Raw genomic sequence first — 15,943 nt, forward strand, 5'->3', positions numbered from 1 at the left:
TCACGAGTTATCGATAAGCTGAAATTAGACCAAGCAATCATAGCGCAGAATCTAATAATTATCTCAAGTTGTCAGCGTTGTTTTAAAACACCTACAATTTTTTTTTAATTAACTACTTCTCTCCTTCAGCTCTGTCCAATTGGAATCTTTACCTAGGTAGACAAAGTCTATAGTAGTAAATCCTAGTAAATAAAGACTAAAGTCCGGTCGAAGAGCAAATAGAATTCGTACATTGACCCCATGCTATATAATTACGCGCAAGCGATTTAAAGACATTCCAAATGTGGCAATCAAACTCTCGAGACCCTTCTAACTTCTAAATTACGGAGTCACTAACCTGAAGTGGTATGACGATCATGAACAGCTTCTTGTCGCGGTCGGTCAGAATATTCTTGATGAAGTTCCACCCAGTGCCCACTAGCACTATAGTCACGAAGAGCAAGGCACCTTTGAGCCTGAAACGAAACGCACTCCTGTTAGTTTCGGTTTAAAGCAGTGTTTTAGTTCAAATATACCTTGACTTGTTCAACTTCAAGTGTTATTTTAAGCTCATAAATACTCAGAACGCAATGATGTTAATGGGTTTGTATCATAACTGGAAAAAAAATACTTAAAAATTGGTGACCAATCAAAATGTTAAGAAGTTAAAAACTAAGCGTAAAGTATCGGTAGGCAATAATTCAATATTTTATGACATCAACCAGCGATTCCAATGCACAAATAGTCGTAAAAATGCTTTTATTCATTTTGAAAACCAATTAAGATTCCATTTAATTGCACACTTCGATTTTTAGTTTCTATTTAAATTGGCGTCTTATTATGATTGCCATAAAAATCACGCATCATATCATTGCTTTTGACAGCGCAAATACATATACTATATGAGCAGTATTTTTTATTTTATATATATACTCACAAATGCGTAATGTAGTACATAATAGCCCAAGCAGTCACGTGCTCTCCCCGCCTCTGTATGAAGTTGTAGTTGATTCCGTGGAAGGCCAATGACAGCGCTTTGAGATACACCAGCACACACATGATGATGTGGATCCTGTATACGGGGTGTCTGCTGGTACGCAGGATGAAAGTCCAGAATCCAGCGCTTAGGAAGAATATTAATGACATCATGCTGTATAAAGCGGGCAGCGGCATCTCGCCGGCCGATAGGAAGTTGTGGCCGCCATTGCTTTCGTATATTTCGATCTGTAACAAAAGTGCGCACAATCAATATTATGGTTCCTGGCGTTTAATAGGTCTGGTAACAATCGTATAAAATAAATAGCTATTTATTCGGCTCAAAAAATGTCTTACAAAAGCGACATTTTGCAAAATACACATAGTCCAATAAACGACATTTTGTACTCTATGAATGTGATTTTCTCTTTGCTACTATCGTGTGGGCTGACATAATATTGATTTCAGACTTTATCTATATACAGTCGTGGTCAACTAATTAGGGACAGATAGAATACTAAGCAATACTAAGTGTTCATATCCTATTGTTGTGAGCTTCATTCGATATTACTGGCTGTTACTTTGTAAACATATTGACTATCANCATGGGTTTCTTAACGTACGCCCGCAACCCACGGATTTGCTCGCAAGGACTTCGTCACACACACGCACGCGTATGTACCTACTCAAATGTCTCCGCAGCAGCGCCTAGTCGTTGTTGCCCCGTTCCGTTGACAGCAATATGGGATCATCTTTAATATATCTATAACAGTTTCAAAATCCGATTAAAAATCCAATGCCGCTTAAAGTGAGAGAAATTTAATCAAAATCGGTTCAGTGGTTTAGGCTTGAAAGCGAGACAGACAGACAGAGACACTTTCGGATTTATAATATTAGTATAGATTCTGGTACGTTGTCACTGCCATGTTTTGCTTGGCCATTGGTCACATATTTTATAAAAACCATGAGTGATTTAAAATTGTATAATTTACCCACCGCGACTTTTGATGTCATGACACTGATTAAACAACCGATTGATTTCATGACTTTTAATATGGAGTACCGTAGATGTAGCGACCCGTTGATTTCATGACTTTTAATATGGAGTACCGTAGATGTAGCGACCCGTTGATGCATAGTTGTCGATATCTAGACAATAGATACTTCAACGTTCGATAGCAAGTATGACACCCGGAATTTTGTAATGCCACCTGGAGGGAAAGTACTCTTAATACTTTAGATAGAACATTTTACTGAAAGAAAACATTCCTTTATTTTTGAAAAGAAAGAGAACTGCATTCAAAAATTTTCGAAAATTTTTCGAAAATTCACTACCATACCATACGATTTTCTGTAACATAATTAAAATAATTTAAGATTTCATGGTTATCCTTTCATTTGATTTATCAAGATTGTTAGGGAGATTTCATCCTTATACTTAACCCTAACGATCGATATAATAAAAATACAGGGTGTCATTTTAACAGGTTTTAGTTGGTTCGATTCCCGGGTGTGGCAAGCAAATTTTTTAAAAAACTTTGAATGCAGTTCTATTTCTTTTCAAAAATAAAGGAATGTTTTCTTGAGAAAAAAATTCTATCTACAATATTAAGAGTAGGTACTTTCCCTCCAGGTGGCATTACAAAATTCCACCCTGTATTCGATGTTACAAAATTAGAGTCTGCTCGTTAAGACTGATCGTGTGATTCTTGAGGAGTGTGCAAACTTTTATCTTCTAAATTTTAAAATCATAATATTTAATTACAAGATTTTATTAAAATTTGATATTAATAAATTAAAATCGAATGCACGAATGTGAGGTTATTATATTTATGAGTAAAATTTTGCAATGATATTGTTATAATATTCTATATTTTAATCTGCAATTTTCATGTTTGATATAAATGTTCAATTTGAGAGTTTGACTCGTTTCTTGAAAATAAAAGTTTCCAATAAATTATTTTGTTTGTTATCTTATAGGAAATTGGAAAGGGTGAAAGTAAATAAAAAAAATTACAGAAATCAAATTGGAAGTTGAATGATACCAGAAGCAATGTTTCAACGATTTCATCTTTATTTGTATTACTTATATTATTATTTACAAGTGAGGCAGTAACAGTGTCAACGAACCAAACTTACTTAACTCGGAACCACTGTTTGACAAGTAATTGATTTAGACTAACATAACAGACGCCGGCGCCCTGCGACGCGCCACAAGGGAGGCACAACAGCAACAAACTTAAGGAAAACATAAAATATTGCTTACACCTATAGGAATAAGGTTGTTATTTAATGTTGTTACCGGCTGTACAATTAAGAGATGTTTTAAGACCTTGTGAACGAAGGCGCAGAGAGCCGGAGTGTACCGTCACTCTGAAACATTGTGTCTGTTTCTTTGGCAATCTGATTTCAAGAGTTTAAAAGGCACCATGTCCCTTCTAACCATATGAAACCGCCACCTCTACCATCACCACCACCTCTACCGTCACCACCACCACCGTATTTGTTTACTATTGTTACCCAAGGTTCGAACGTAACGACGAGTACGGTAGGTATTTTAAATTCCGAGTGACGAGCACAATAAATCTATAAAAATTTACCTATAAACGCCATTCACTTACTCTAGCTAGATAAATCGTAAAAATCGTGAATTTCAGCAGTATCAATAAAACTATTCAGTTGAACGTAAACGACGTTTATAAAGTAAAGAAAACTTTGAAATATCGGCCGCGCGCTCGCCTCCGACGGATCCACCAAGAGTATGTACAACAGCCGTCAAATGGATTTATAAAACAACGAGAGACGGGGCGCGGCGGCGAGCGCGCGGCGGGCCCGGGGCCGACAAAGTAACGCATAATTACGACGCTACAAGATTCCTCGCGACGTTTGTACTGTGTAACGCGTCCCAGGAGGCGCCCGCGGACGCCGGCTCGAGCGATTCGATGTCTCTATAGAGTTGTCGAGGGCCTGCCGCCGCGGCCGCAGCCTGCGGGCCGGGGCCGCGGGCCGGGATATAATTATATTATCGATCGTATCAGTAATTAATTTAATATAAGTAATATGTACAACTTTACAAATGCGAGCGAGACGCGGGCGACGGGCGGCCGCGCCCTCTATGTACATAGTTTGTTTCCCATAATAATATAAACTTTAGTACCGATACAAATAACCTCGCAACTCGTCGATTCTCATATCGTTCATATCACATCGCATACGACATCGTCCTTACCTAATCAATATAGTATTTGAAATTTTTACAATACGTTTAATTTAAGTCACTAGGCATCGCATGCGTAGTGCTGGACGTGCGGCTCGCAGCCGCGGCAGCCTCGCCGGCCGCGTCCGGCCCGCGGGCCCGGGGGCCAGGCGGTCCGGCCCGCAGTCCCGGGCGGTCCGGGCCCGCAGTCCCGGGGCCCGGGCCCGCGGCGGCGCTCGCGGAGCATCAACGCGCGGGGGGCGGCCCCGACCGCGCGGTCCGCTATTTGCGTTCCACAACCACGTCCTCATCGTGACACAGCACACTGAAAAATATAATAATTATTATTATGACTTTGTAAATTATTCTCGCATGCTCGCATCTCAATCTTTCCATGATGTTTGTGAATTTGTCGGAATATTATCGTTCGTTCCGGTCGAATGACATCTACTGGACAAAGGCCCCCCAACCGTCCACAACGACTAGTCCTGCGCTACTACATCCAGGTGCTTCCCGCAACCTTCACCAGATCTTCTGTTCACTTAGTGGATAAAAGTCCAAAAAGAAAATTTTTCAATAATAGAATTGTGTGAGAAAATCATGTAACAGGAATGCTTTACTTCTATAGTTTTTCTGAGCCTTTTGCTATGGAGTGTTTCTGCCCAGGAGGAGGAACATTTAACCACCGTGGTTATATCTACATTTTATGCGGTATGCATCTAAATGTTACCCATGCGTGGGCTTCCTCAGCTCGCCGCAAGCATACTCACAGGAACAAGAGAGCGAGCGCGCCGAGCGCCAGTAGCCTGAGCAGCGCGCGCGGCGCGGCGGCCAGCGCGGCCAGCGCCAGCGTGACGTCAGCGGGCGCGCGCGCCGCGCCGTTGCCGTGCTGCATGGCCGCCGGCTGCTCGCCTGCACACGGCCGAAGGACGAAGGGTGAATAATTAGACTTGTCATGCTCACTAAAATGTCTCTGGGGTAGTGGCGTGTGAGGCGGGTCGTTACATTCCCTATAATAAGGTCGAGTGAAGCGATGGCTGGTTCACACGTCATGTCTGTGAACAGGCGCTGCCTTCGGGGACTGGTCAAGGAAAGATATACCTGACATCCCAACTAATATTATAAATGCAAAAGTAACTCTGTCTGTCTGTCTGTCTGTCTGTTACGCTTTCCCGCTTAAACCTCGCAACCGATTTTGATGAAATTTGGCATAGAGATAGTTTGAGTCCCGGGAAAGAACATAGGATAGTTTTTATCCCGGTTTTTGAAACAGGGACGCGCGCGATAAAGTTTTTCTGTGACAGACAAAATTCCACGCGGGCGAAGCCGCGGGCGGAAAGCTAGTAAAATATATATGTTTCAAAACGCAACAATTAACCTAGAAATTAGCACGGCTTTAAAGAAATACATTCAAAATTGCCACGCGGTCTCGTGCTAGATGGGCGTCTTAAAGGCCACCTTCTTCAACGGGAGCGCGTGGTAAGTAACTTGCTTCTGAATGTATTGTAACTTCCTACTTTTTTATATTTTTAAACCGGCAGACAATGGTGACTGAGTTTGTTGCGGCGCTTCTTCTCAGCACTTGCCAAATGTTTGTCTCGAAGCGCTGGTAGGGCAAAAAAATAATGAGACATGTATAGGCTCCTTAAGAGCATTTGACGATTTGCAAGTACTAATTTAATTAGTATAAACAAATAAAGATAATTTTGATTTTGATTTTTGATTTTGAAATAACTTGTAGGGAGTGAAGAAGTGTGGAGCGGTGGAGTGCTATCTGCCCTCGGCAGCCGCAATTCCTCGCACTCCTCCCGCGATTCGGCCAGTATAACCAGAGTAAATACTAATGAGTACCTAGGTTATCTTCATAGAAAAGCACCGGGCGCGGTTTGTATGTGAGCGCGCCAATACGTATGCGGCGCGCACGCACATATTGACAAAATTTAGCGTGGATTAGCAGGGAGCCAGTCGTGGTTGCGCCGAATTTTGTCAGTGTGTGTGCGCCGCATACGTATATTGGCGCGCTCATATACAAACCGCGCTCGGTGCGTTTCTATGAAGATAATCTACTTTGTATTTACTCTGGTATAACCGCAAGGTTGGTATGGCCATGAGTGGTGGTGGGTTGCTCGCTTGCACCAAGCTAAGGCAATCTACGTCACCAATGATGAGTGACTTCAATGAGTATGTAGAGTGGGTACAGGTGTAATGACTCAAATATTATCGAACGTTGCTTGGTATATGAGGGGTACAACGGGAAGAACATGCGGGCGACAAATCCATACAGCCTTGCTTGTCTTGTCGCCCACATGTCGTTCTCTTTGTACCCCTCACCTGGGTACCCTGTTACAATAGTACCCAGTCTCCCCTACACACATAAAGTTTCAGACCTTGCAGAAATTATCAAAAGGTCTTTTAATCCTTCAAGCTCCGCGAATCTAGACACAATAGATAATCAATTGTTATGACATTAATTAATGCCGTCTGGGACTCAATCGGTTAAGAATCATTTGAAGGAGATAATAAAACAGTGTTGCCAGTACTGGCAGCACGGAGCACTCACCGCTGAGCACGTGTAGCACGACGGAGGCGGAGTCGAGGTTGGAGGGCGAGCACGAGTAGTTGCCCGAGTCCTCGCGCCGCGGGCTGTAGATGATCAGGTTACCCACCTGTCGGGGCCAAGGGAAACACGTCTTCTTAGGATAAAACTTCACTTTTTTGTTCTAAAATCTACCTCGAGTGTTTCAATAACTGCCGTCAGTATTCAGGGCATACGTCTAGTCGATTGACATTGTGTCTTTTTTAAGAACTTTCGAAACGCTGCTTTCAGAAGGTTTTATATGACAAAAGAAACCAATGATGTCATTAGTTCGCAAAGTCACTTGCATAATATAAGATTTTTTTCGCGTTCCATTTCGTTACGTGGTCACAAGCAGTCTGCTTGTGACCACGGCTGCAGCATCGCAACCGAAACGTCAAGCCGTGAGTACATAATGTAACTCATTAATAAACGTCGCGTTAAGACCGTGTCTTACTATTTCACTTGCTTAAGTAATAAATTAATTGATTTTAGCTGCAAATTGAAAAGTAACTCGGTTTTCAGGGCTAAGTACCTACAATGAATATTGTTTGTTATGTATTTTAATGAATGGTAAAAGGTGTCCAGTTATTGGCCAGTATCTTTATAGTAAGAATGTAGGAGACTGACCGTGGTGTCGGGCGCGACGCGCTCCATGCGGATCTCGACGAGGCTCTTGTCGTAGTTGAGCACGCGCTCGTCGTTGTGGTACCAGAAGATGTAGGCCGGCTCCTCCAGCGCCTGCGTGATGACGCACTTCAGCGACACCGTCGTGCCCGCCTTCACGTACATGTCCGACTCGCCGATGATCTCGATCTTTGGCACTGAAACGCACACATCACAGCTTATACCATAGGCACTAGTTCAAAACAATGCAAAGTGCGATGGTAAAAAATAACTATTGTCAAATCTACAAAACCAAAGGTTAGAATTAAGTACACTTTTCACGGTGAGACTTTTTTCAGTACTCAATAATTTATTGCATCCATAATGTTACAATATTTGGTATGGTGGTTTACGTTATATACAAATTATGGACCCTGTTGGTTTAGGAGAGGGGAAGAATATCTTGCTATTTTTTTATAAGAAGTAAATAATCGGCTTTGGGGAGCTGCCAGGATCTTAAGTTATTATGACCAAAGAACAAGTAGCCAGTAAGTGCTCTATATGTAGAGATAGCGGGTGGTGCCTTGACGTGGGCGGTGTCCGACCGGTCGTTATGGAAATCCTTGGGGGAAGCCTTTCGCCCGTATTCACAATCGATGCTTGCTTAAGTGAAGCAGCAAATCGAACGCACAGCGTTGAATAAAGCTCTGTGATTGGTTCGTGTGTCACCCTGTGCGTCCACGCGCACTGTGAGACCTCATAGTAATGTTTGTGAATACGTCCAGCAGTGGACATAATTTTTAGCTGTAACGAACAAACGATGTAGACATGAGGTGACTCACCAACAACGTTGAGTTGCACGAAGTGGCTCATCTTGGGCTCGGTGCCGACCTGGCACTCGTACACGCCGGCGTCGCGCGCCTGCACGTACTTCACCTGCAACGAGACAATATCTATCAGTTGTCTGCTGCAAGCTTAGCTATGATATTTAAACTATTTTTGACTTTAAACGTTGATTAAAAGGAAAGTAGAGAAAACAGTTTGGTACTAACATTACAAAATATTGCTGACTACAGCTGACACAGCTGTATGGATGTGTGCAGAAAGTTGCTTGTGGCTTGTATACAAAATTTACTGTTGTTGCGGCCCTACTCGCGCCTACTCATATGCTAATAGTAAAATTTACCTCTACTGTAATTGCCACATAAGTAACTTTTATCAATCAATTTGAGTTAACTACTGTGTAAATTCACTTGTCTTTAAGATTCCGATCGAACAACATCAAAATTGTAACGTCTCAAGAATACAACGAAATAAGCAGTTTCCGAGTTTTATTTATAGAATTCCATCGCGTCTGCAAAGCGCGAACAACTGTTATTGGCTTCGTTTATTGACTTTAGGTTATCAAAAATAGGTAGGTATTTATGGTAGGATTTTTCTTAGGAGTTGAAATTTGAAAAGGTGGAACATAAAACGCTTGTTTTAAAAGTCTTCTTTCGTGAGTTGTAAAATTTTGAATGCTTGTACCTAGATGAACTAGATGTGCATTCAAATGGCACGAACCTGCAGGGTCCAGGTGTCGGTGGCCTCGACCAGGAAGGCCTGGAAGCGCTCGTCGGCGATGAAGGTGAAGCGGTCCACCGTGAGGATGTGCGCGTCGCGGCGCCGGATCCACGACACCGACTTGTTGCTCAGCTGCCGAACCTGCAATTGACACCACCATCTTGGTTAATGTTTATCAATCGTGAACATATTAAAATGAGGCTATGCGTATTTGCATAAGAGGTACAATCGAGTTTATAAAATATTGTTAGCATTTTAACGATTATACATTTCAATACAAATTCAAACATCAATCAAATGTAATCATATAAGCTGATCATAAATACATATATTGCGGTAACGCAGTATCGACTGCGCTACTGCGCTACAATCTTTTGAAATATTGGCACTCCAATATATTTATGAACTAGACTATACACAACGACGTAATTATTTTAACAAGGTATCATAGAAGCTTATTATTTAATTACGTGAAAGCGAAAATTAACCTGAAAAGCCCTAAATACATAGTAAAATAGGCCACAGAAATGAAAGCAATTCCTAATACCTGCAATGCATTTACTATTATAGGGTGAACCAAATTCGTAAACTACAGCAGAATTTGCCAGAAACCTTTACACACGAGTATTCCAGTAAACCTATAAATTATTTGATATACCGATATTGGAGCTTAAATGTAAATTGTGAGGCAGTTCTGTGCTTCTGACAGCATGCTATAGCGCAGATTACAATCAATATCGGAGCGAGGCAATAATTCACGGGCAGTGACTATGATGAATTTAGAGCTCAAAATTATTCAAATGACCCGGCGCAACGAAAATTGCTTCTGAAACGGTTTTACTTCTATCCTCGATTCAGTACAGTACAGAAAGATGAATGTGCACGTTAATATTATATGAGGGTGTAAGAGAAACAGAGGAGAACGTTTTCGTATGTATTTTCGAGTAAGTTAAGTTGGTTGGAGACAACGATTTATTATGTTACACATAGAGTATGTATGAGTGTCGGATGTAGGTTTAAGAGTAAAAGTATTATGACTATTAACTCACGAACAATAGTAGGGAATGTGCACCGCCTAGAAAGATCATATTGCCTAACATGACAAGTTAAAGTACGAGTTTTCTTTAATGCAGATCAAGGCACGTAATTGGCCGCAATCGCACCTGGTGTTAAGTGAGATGCAGTCTAGGATGGTACATATGTGCCTTGTAATTGCGTATTTACTCTCGTCTTGAAAAGGCACGGATTATAGTGTGCAATGGGCAGCAAATTCCAGTCCCTATCAGTGGGCTTACCATGAGTTTACGTTAGGTGTGCTCGCTAGCGACTGCGTAAAAAAATGACATTAATTGTATGACATATTGTGCAGCGCCTCTAGCGGCTACTTTCAAGAAACAAAATCGTCATAGAGATTTTTGACGTACTCGCTAGCGAGCACATCTAACGTAAACTCATGGTAGGTACACTGTTCGCATTATTCAAGAGTTATCGAAACGCTTAGTGCGAGCTGGCCTTACCAGCTGGTGGAATATCGACAAAGTTGATGTTACGCTAACCTGCGTCTGGTTCCCCGGTTCTATAGCATAGGTTGCTAAAATTGTGTTTCATATTTGGGCTGTTGTGCATTTGGTTACATTTGAAGACAGTGATGCAAAATCAAAACCAAAATTAGCTTTATTTGTTTAGACTAATTAAATTAGTTCTTGCAAATCGTCAAATGCTCTTAAGGAGCCTATACATGTCTCATTCTTTTTTTGCCCTACCAGCGCTTCGAGACAAGAATTTGGCAAGTGCTGAGAAGAAGCGCCGCAACAAACTCAGTCAAAGAAGCAGTAGTGAGTTACCTTGCAGGGCAGGTAGGCGTGAGTGCCGAGCTGCGTGGTGATGTTGTTGGGCGCGGACGGGTCGAAGTAGGGCCCGGTGTACAGCCCCACGTAGCGCTTGGCCCGCGCGCCGCCGCCCGCCTCGCCGCACGACAGCACTGCAACGACAACCATATTAAAAACTAAAACTCATTAAAACTCATTTATTTCTGTAAATAGGCTTAAAAAAAGCACTTTTACACGTCCCAGTATTAACCCTACCACTGCTTCAGGACAATAAATGGGCCAGTGCTGAGAAGAAGCAGCGCAAGAAACTCAGTCACTATTGTCAGTCTCTTTTTCAAAGGTTTACATGCTTTAAAATGTACAAAGTTATAAATATTTATGCGAGCTAGGCAGTAACGTATCCCAATATTCCATTACACACTAGCACAATACCTCGGTGATCTATAGGATTGTAAAAGATTTAAATTGTGACAGTAGGTTGGAGTGATCACTGTTCATGTAGAATTAGTGTAAAGGGAATATTTATGAAGCCTAGTTCTGTTGTTAATCTAAATATAATATAACTCAAAGGTGACTGACTGACTGTTATAGTGTGTGAATTATAGTGTAATCTATCAACGCACAGCCCAAACCACTGGACAGATCGGTCTGAAATCAGTCAGGTAGATGTTATGACGTAGGCATCCGCTAAGAAAGGATTTTACGAAACTCCACCCCTAAGGGGGTAACGCGAATGGAGTCGCGGGCGGCCGCTAGTCACTAAAATAAACCGCCGCGCCTAGTTACCTGCCCCCGTGGCTCTTTCTGAACGAATCGAAAATCAAATCTGTCAAAACTCCATACAAAAAAGGGCTATACGACTATCTTTCGACTGGTTTGCGATTTTAAACTGCTGGTCTGCTACGACGCGCCGCTACACAGCGCTACGGAGCAAGAGCTACGGCGCTACAGTTACAGCTACGAGCTACGATGCTGCGGCCGCAGCGGAGAGCTTGTCTACCTATGATTTTGATTAGTGAATATTAATCGTAGCTCTAGTTCTTTCCGCACAGGTCAGCGTGGTTGGTTGCGGGCTCCAGTTTAGCTAAGGGCAATGCAAGTGACTTTGGGCGATCATTTTTTTCGGATTCACTCCGCTATAGTATGTTTGTATGTAGGAGTATGTTTACTAGTTATGTAGACCACACAGTGAGTACAAGTTTTATTCAGACTAGGCTAATTCATTAGCGTTATAGTTGGATATAAATTATACTCAACTCTACTTTTTAATCGCATGATCTTTAACAAATTTTGTGTCACGTCATGACTAGCGTAGGCATCTAATATTTATGTTACAACTATCTACATTTATTTGGTAAACGTACTCTAAAAATTAGGATAGTAAATAAAAAATATCAGCATATTACTTAAAGTTTCCTCAGTGCTATTTCAAGAAGACGTTGCCTTTACGTTACCAAGAGCGCGTTTTAATATCAGCGTTTACTTAAAGTATCATCTCGTGTAAGCGGCGAGATGAAAGAGACCGAAGGGACGGCGCCATTCCGATGAAAAGCCGCCGAGATGTAGATTGCGAAGGTTCGTGCTGATTTTATACGAAGCTACATTGTATTGAGTTTCCACAAAGCCATACATCACGGACTACAGTCGAGTGGAGATATTTTTTGTTGTTAACACGTGCCGGCAATAACAATGCAGGTCGCATTGCACGCGAGCACTGATTTACGGCGTGCTCTACAAGATGCACGGAATGCAAGAACATTGTACATGTCAACATGAATAGAGTTGCAATTATTGGCCAAAATACGAGACAAAATTAATTTGAAATATTTGAAATTTATCGCATAATTTTGTGCCTTTAGACAATTTATGGTTCCGTATAGATAAACCGAACAGTTTTATTGTCGTTATAGTGTACCTATATTTCATAATTAATAAATATTATTATACTGATGTCGGCTATGAAAATAAGTTATGAAGTGTTCAAATGTTATTTTTCTCTGAGAATGTTATTTATCTTGAGTAGATAACTAATTTTATAGTTTAATTAAGTGGAGATCAGTCAGTATGACTGATAATATTGTATCGCAAAAAGGAGAGAGCGATCCACCTTATTGTTAGTTAGTTATTTTCCCTTTTAACAAGAGGAAATGTTTTGGTATCGACGAAATGGGACCGTGGCTCTCTCCCGGCGTCCGGCGTCCGGGGCCGGCGGCGGCGGGCACCTTCATTTCCATCCTCGATTTCCGGCGTGGCTCAATAAAAACGAGATTTACGGCGCGGCACACGAGCCCGGCCCCGAGCTGGCCGGCTCTATTTATCAGTTTTGACAATTCGTAAGCCGGAATTGAGAACACAATCGAAGTAATATAACACGAAATGACACATAAATCTGTAGCACCGAATTTCAGAAGTTATTATTGTTATTGCTTGGATTGGAACACCGACGGAATTTCCACGGTGTTAAAATTTTTTAGAAGACTGGTTGTTAATTTAACCCACTATTAGTACAATTCATAGGATTATCAATTCCCATATAGCATACAGAACAGATAGACTATTACCGCTAATTCAATTTATGTAATTCAGATCCGGCACGACTGCCATGATTTACTCGTACATTATTGGTTTAGGATATTGGATTGGTATAATTTGTAGTCAATGCTCGCATGTGCTAATTAGAAAATAATTATCGTGATCTGCAATAATAACCGGTTTTAACAACAGATCTTGTTGTGATCTAACTTCATGATATTTTTTATAGGCTTTTAAGCTTCCGGAAGAGCAGTGTACCTACCATGAGTTTACGTTAGGTGTGCTCGCTAGCGAGTACGCCAAAAATCTCTATGACGATTTTGTTTCTTGAAAGTAGCCGCTAGGGGCGCTGCACAATATGTCATACAATTAATGTCATTTTTTTACGCAGTCGCTAGCGAGCACACCTAACGTAAACTCATGGTAAGCACACTGGAGCCATAATAATGAAGTAGCGAGAGATTATCGCGCCGTAAGTCACGGGCGCCTCACTCGATATACCGACTCAGCCGCGGCAGTACATTCGGGTGATAAATGACGGAGCGGAGCTCTCCGCCTCGTGCCCGCGTCTCCGCTCCACACAGGGCGACGCGGAGAGATCGGCCAGATGAAGGGAACAATAAATTGAATTGCGCATTAGGTACTGAAAGCTTCTTTATTTTTATTCTGTAAAATAAAATTAGTCTAGAGCAATGTTGTAGTACGTGTTTTTTTAGGACAAATAAGAAAAAAGTTCTATATCGTTTGTAATTATTAGTTTAGCATTTATTCATTACTATGTACCTATGTCTAAGATAACCATTAAATCTGATACAGGAATACATTTTAATATTTTAAGGTAATACTACAACATTCTAAGATGTATCTTAACACAACCGTTGTGTAAGCACGTGAGTACCTGACGCCTGTAGTGCTGGCTGGCCGGCCACCGGGCGCGCCCGTAGTTGTTTACGCCTCGCGCTAGAGTGATATGATACGCGTGCTTGGCCACGATACAAATAATTCTGTAAGAGCCGATGGAAAAACGCATTCTATGTAGCCATACGTTTTTCTATATCTATAAATACATAATTAAAGCAAAACAAAAGGAGGTCGACATCATCGTTGGAGCTAATCTGTCATCGCTAATCAGTATGAACATAACACACAGCCTGCCTCTTGCCTTTATCTTAACTAGGAAACAATGTTATTTACAGGCAGGCACGTATGTAGACGTAGAGTAAGTGTCACAATTTTATAATAAAATTAGGGTGCACACTGCACATGCTGTATACAGCATCATTACCAATCAGTTAACATCATGCATTATGTGAATCATTTTCTAAAAAACAGCTACCTTAATGTATTATTCTTTTATACCGATATCTTCAAAATAATTATTTTCTCTCCGAAGAGATTAGATTACATAAACATTTCATGGTTTTCCGAATCACCCAATAAATCAAACGCAGCATTCGCGCTCGCGCTCGCACCTATTATGCAAATGATCACCTTTGCTGCACGCTTCGCTTCATTCTGACTAATTCGTATCTATTGTATGCGTTAATTAATATTCAAGTTAACGGTACAAACATAAGCAACACTGGTGCGGTAGGATCATTGCGAATGGTGCTGGGATTCTACTGTCCTTAACTTAACATTTTGAGATACACGACTACATAGTAGAAATTAATTAATATTTACTACTAATAATAGCATTTAAATATTTTTTAGCGTACAATGTGATCTGATAATTATGTTTTTGAGGGATGGCGGGTAGTCTAACAGCAGCAGCAGCGAGCCATCCGCGCGGCGCGTGAATGCGCGACCAATAACGGGGCGCGACTCGATTCAACGCAGATAGGTATGTAATAGATTATGAGGGAATTTTCCAACTGATATCAAAATCATTGATTTATTTTATGTACTGAGTTCAGTACATAAAATATTTGCCACAATACATACATAGTTATTTATGTATTGTGGCAAAGGTTTTGCTATCTCAAAAGTTTATCTCATTGACTCTTGAACAATAGCGTTACTTAAACAAGTATTAGGTACGTAATTTATAAAAAAAAATATGAGTACCACTCATATGAATGAAACTTAAAACGTCACTTATGATAACTATACACAGCAATTTATCATTAATTTGTTCTTGATCTCTAGGTATCTAGATCTAGGTGGCGGAGTCAATAATACTAATAAACCCGAATAGTTTTACTGTGAATAACTTTTCAATTTGATAACTTTAGTCAGGATTTAAGAAACTCGCAGCTGAACAAGTTTGGAAAGTTAAAATAATTTTGTCGAGTCGCAACGTCCTCGTGCTTCCTGCAGCGCGCGTACTTTAGCTTCAGTAAGCAACTTCATAAAAATATTTTACTTGTATCAGCAATTCTTGAAACTTTTTAAACAACGAACGGAACTTGCTGCAATTTTGATGTTTCTATCGTTACTTAGGTTTGCGATATACTTTTGTGATGAATTAAATGCAATTAGGATTTCAAGTCGTGCCACTTTATGAATTAAGTACCTAATCCTATTTATTTTGTGTGCGTTTGCATCATGTGTATTTAAAGTCATGTACATATGTGTTGTTTCTGTCGCAGTAGTTAGCTAGTTAGCACTGCAGATCAACGTCTACGAGTATAATCTACTTGATAAACACACGCCTCCGCGGCTCCATCGACAAATAATATACTGCCA

The 15,943-nt window shown here is 40.9% G+C and overlaps 1 protein-coding gene across 1 annotated transcript; it reads right to left on the reverse strand.

The window, feature by feature from the left end:
- Nucleotides 1-4,342: 4,342 nt before the first annotated feature.
- Nucleotides 4,343-10,891, reverse strand: LOC114359368 (lachesin). Its single transcript, XM_028313720.1, has 7 exons — nt 10,739-10,891; nt 8,895-9,035; nt 8,174-8,267; nt 7,356-7,549; nt 6,711-6,816; nt 4,921-5,062; nt 4,343-4,475 (listed from the first exon to the last, which is right to left on the reverse strand). The coding sequence occupies exons 1-7, from the start codon at nt 10,889-10,891 to the stop codon at nt 4,433-4,435; spliced, it is 873 nt and encodes a 290-aa protein (XP_028169521.1). The 3' UTR covers nt 4,343-4,432.
- Nucleotides 10,892-15,943: the final 5,052 nt, after the last annotated feature.

Source organism: Ostrinia furnacalis, unplaced genomic scaffold, assembly GCF_004193835.3.
Source record: "Ostrinia furnacalis isolate ACB-3 unplaced genomic scaffold, ASM419383v2 OfSCF4327, whole genome shotgun sequence".
Classification (NCBI taxonomy): domain Eukaryota; kingdom Metazoa; phylum Arthropoda; class Insecta; order Lepidoptera; family Crambidae; genus Ostrinia; species Ostrinia furnacalis.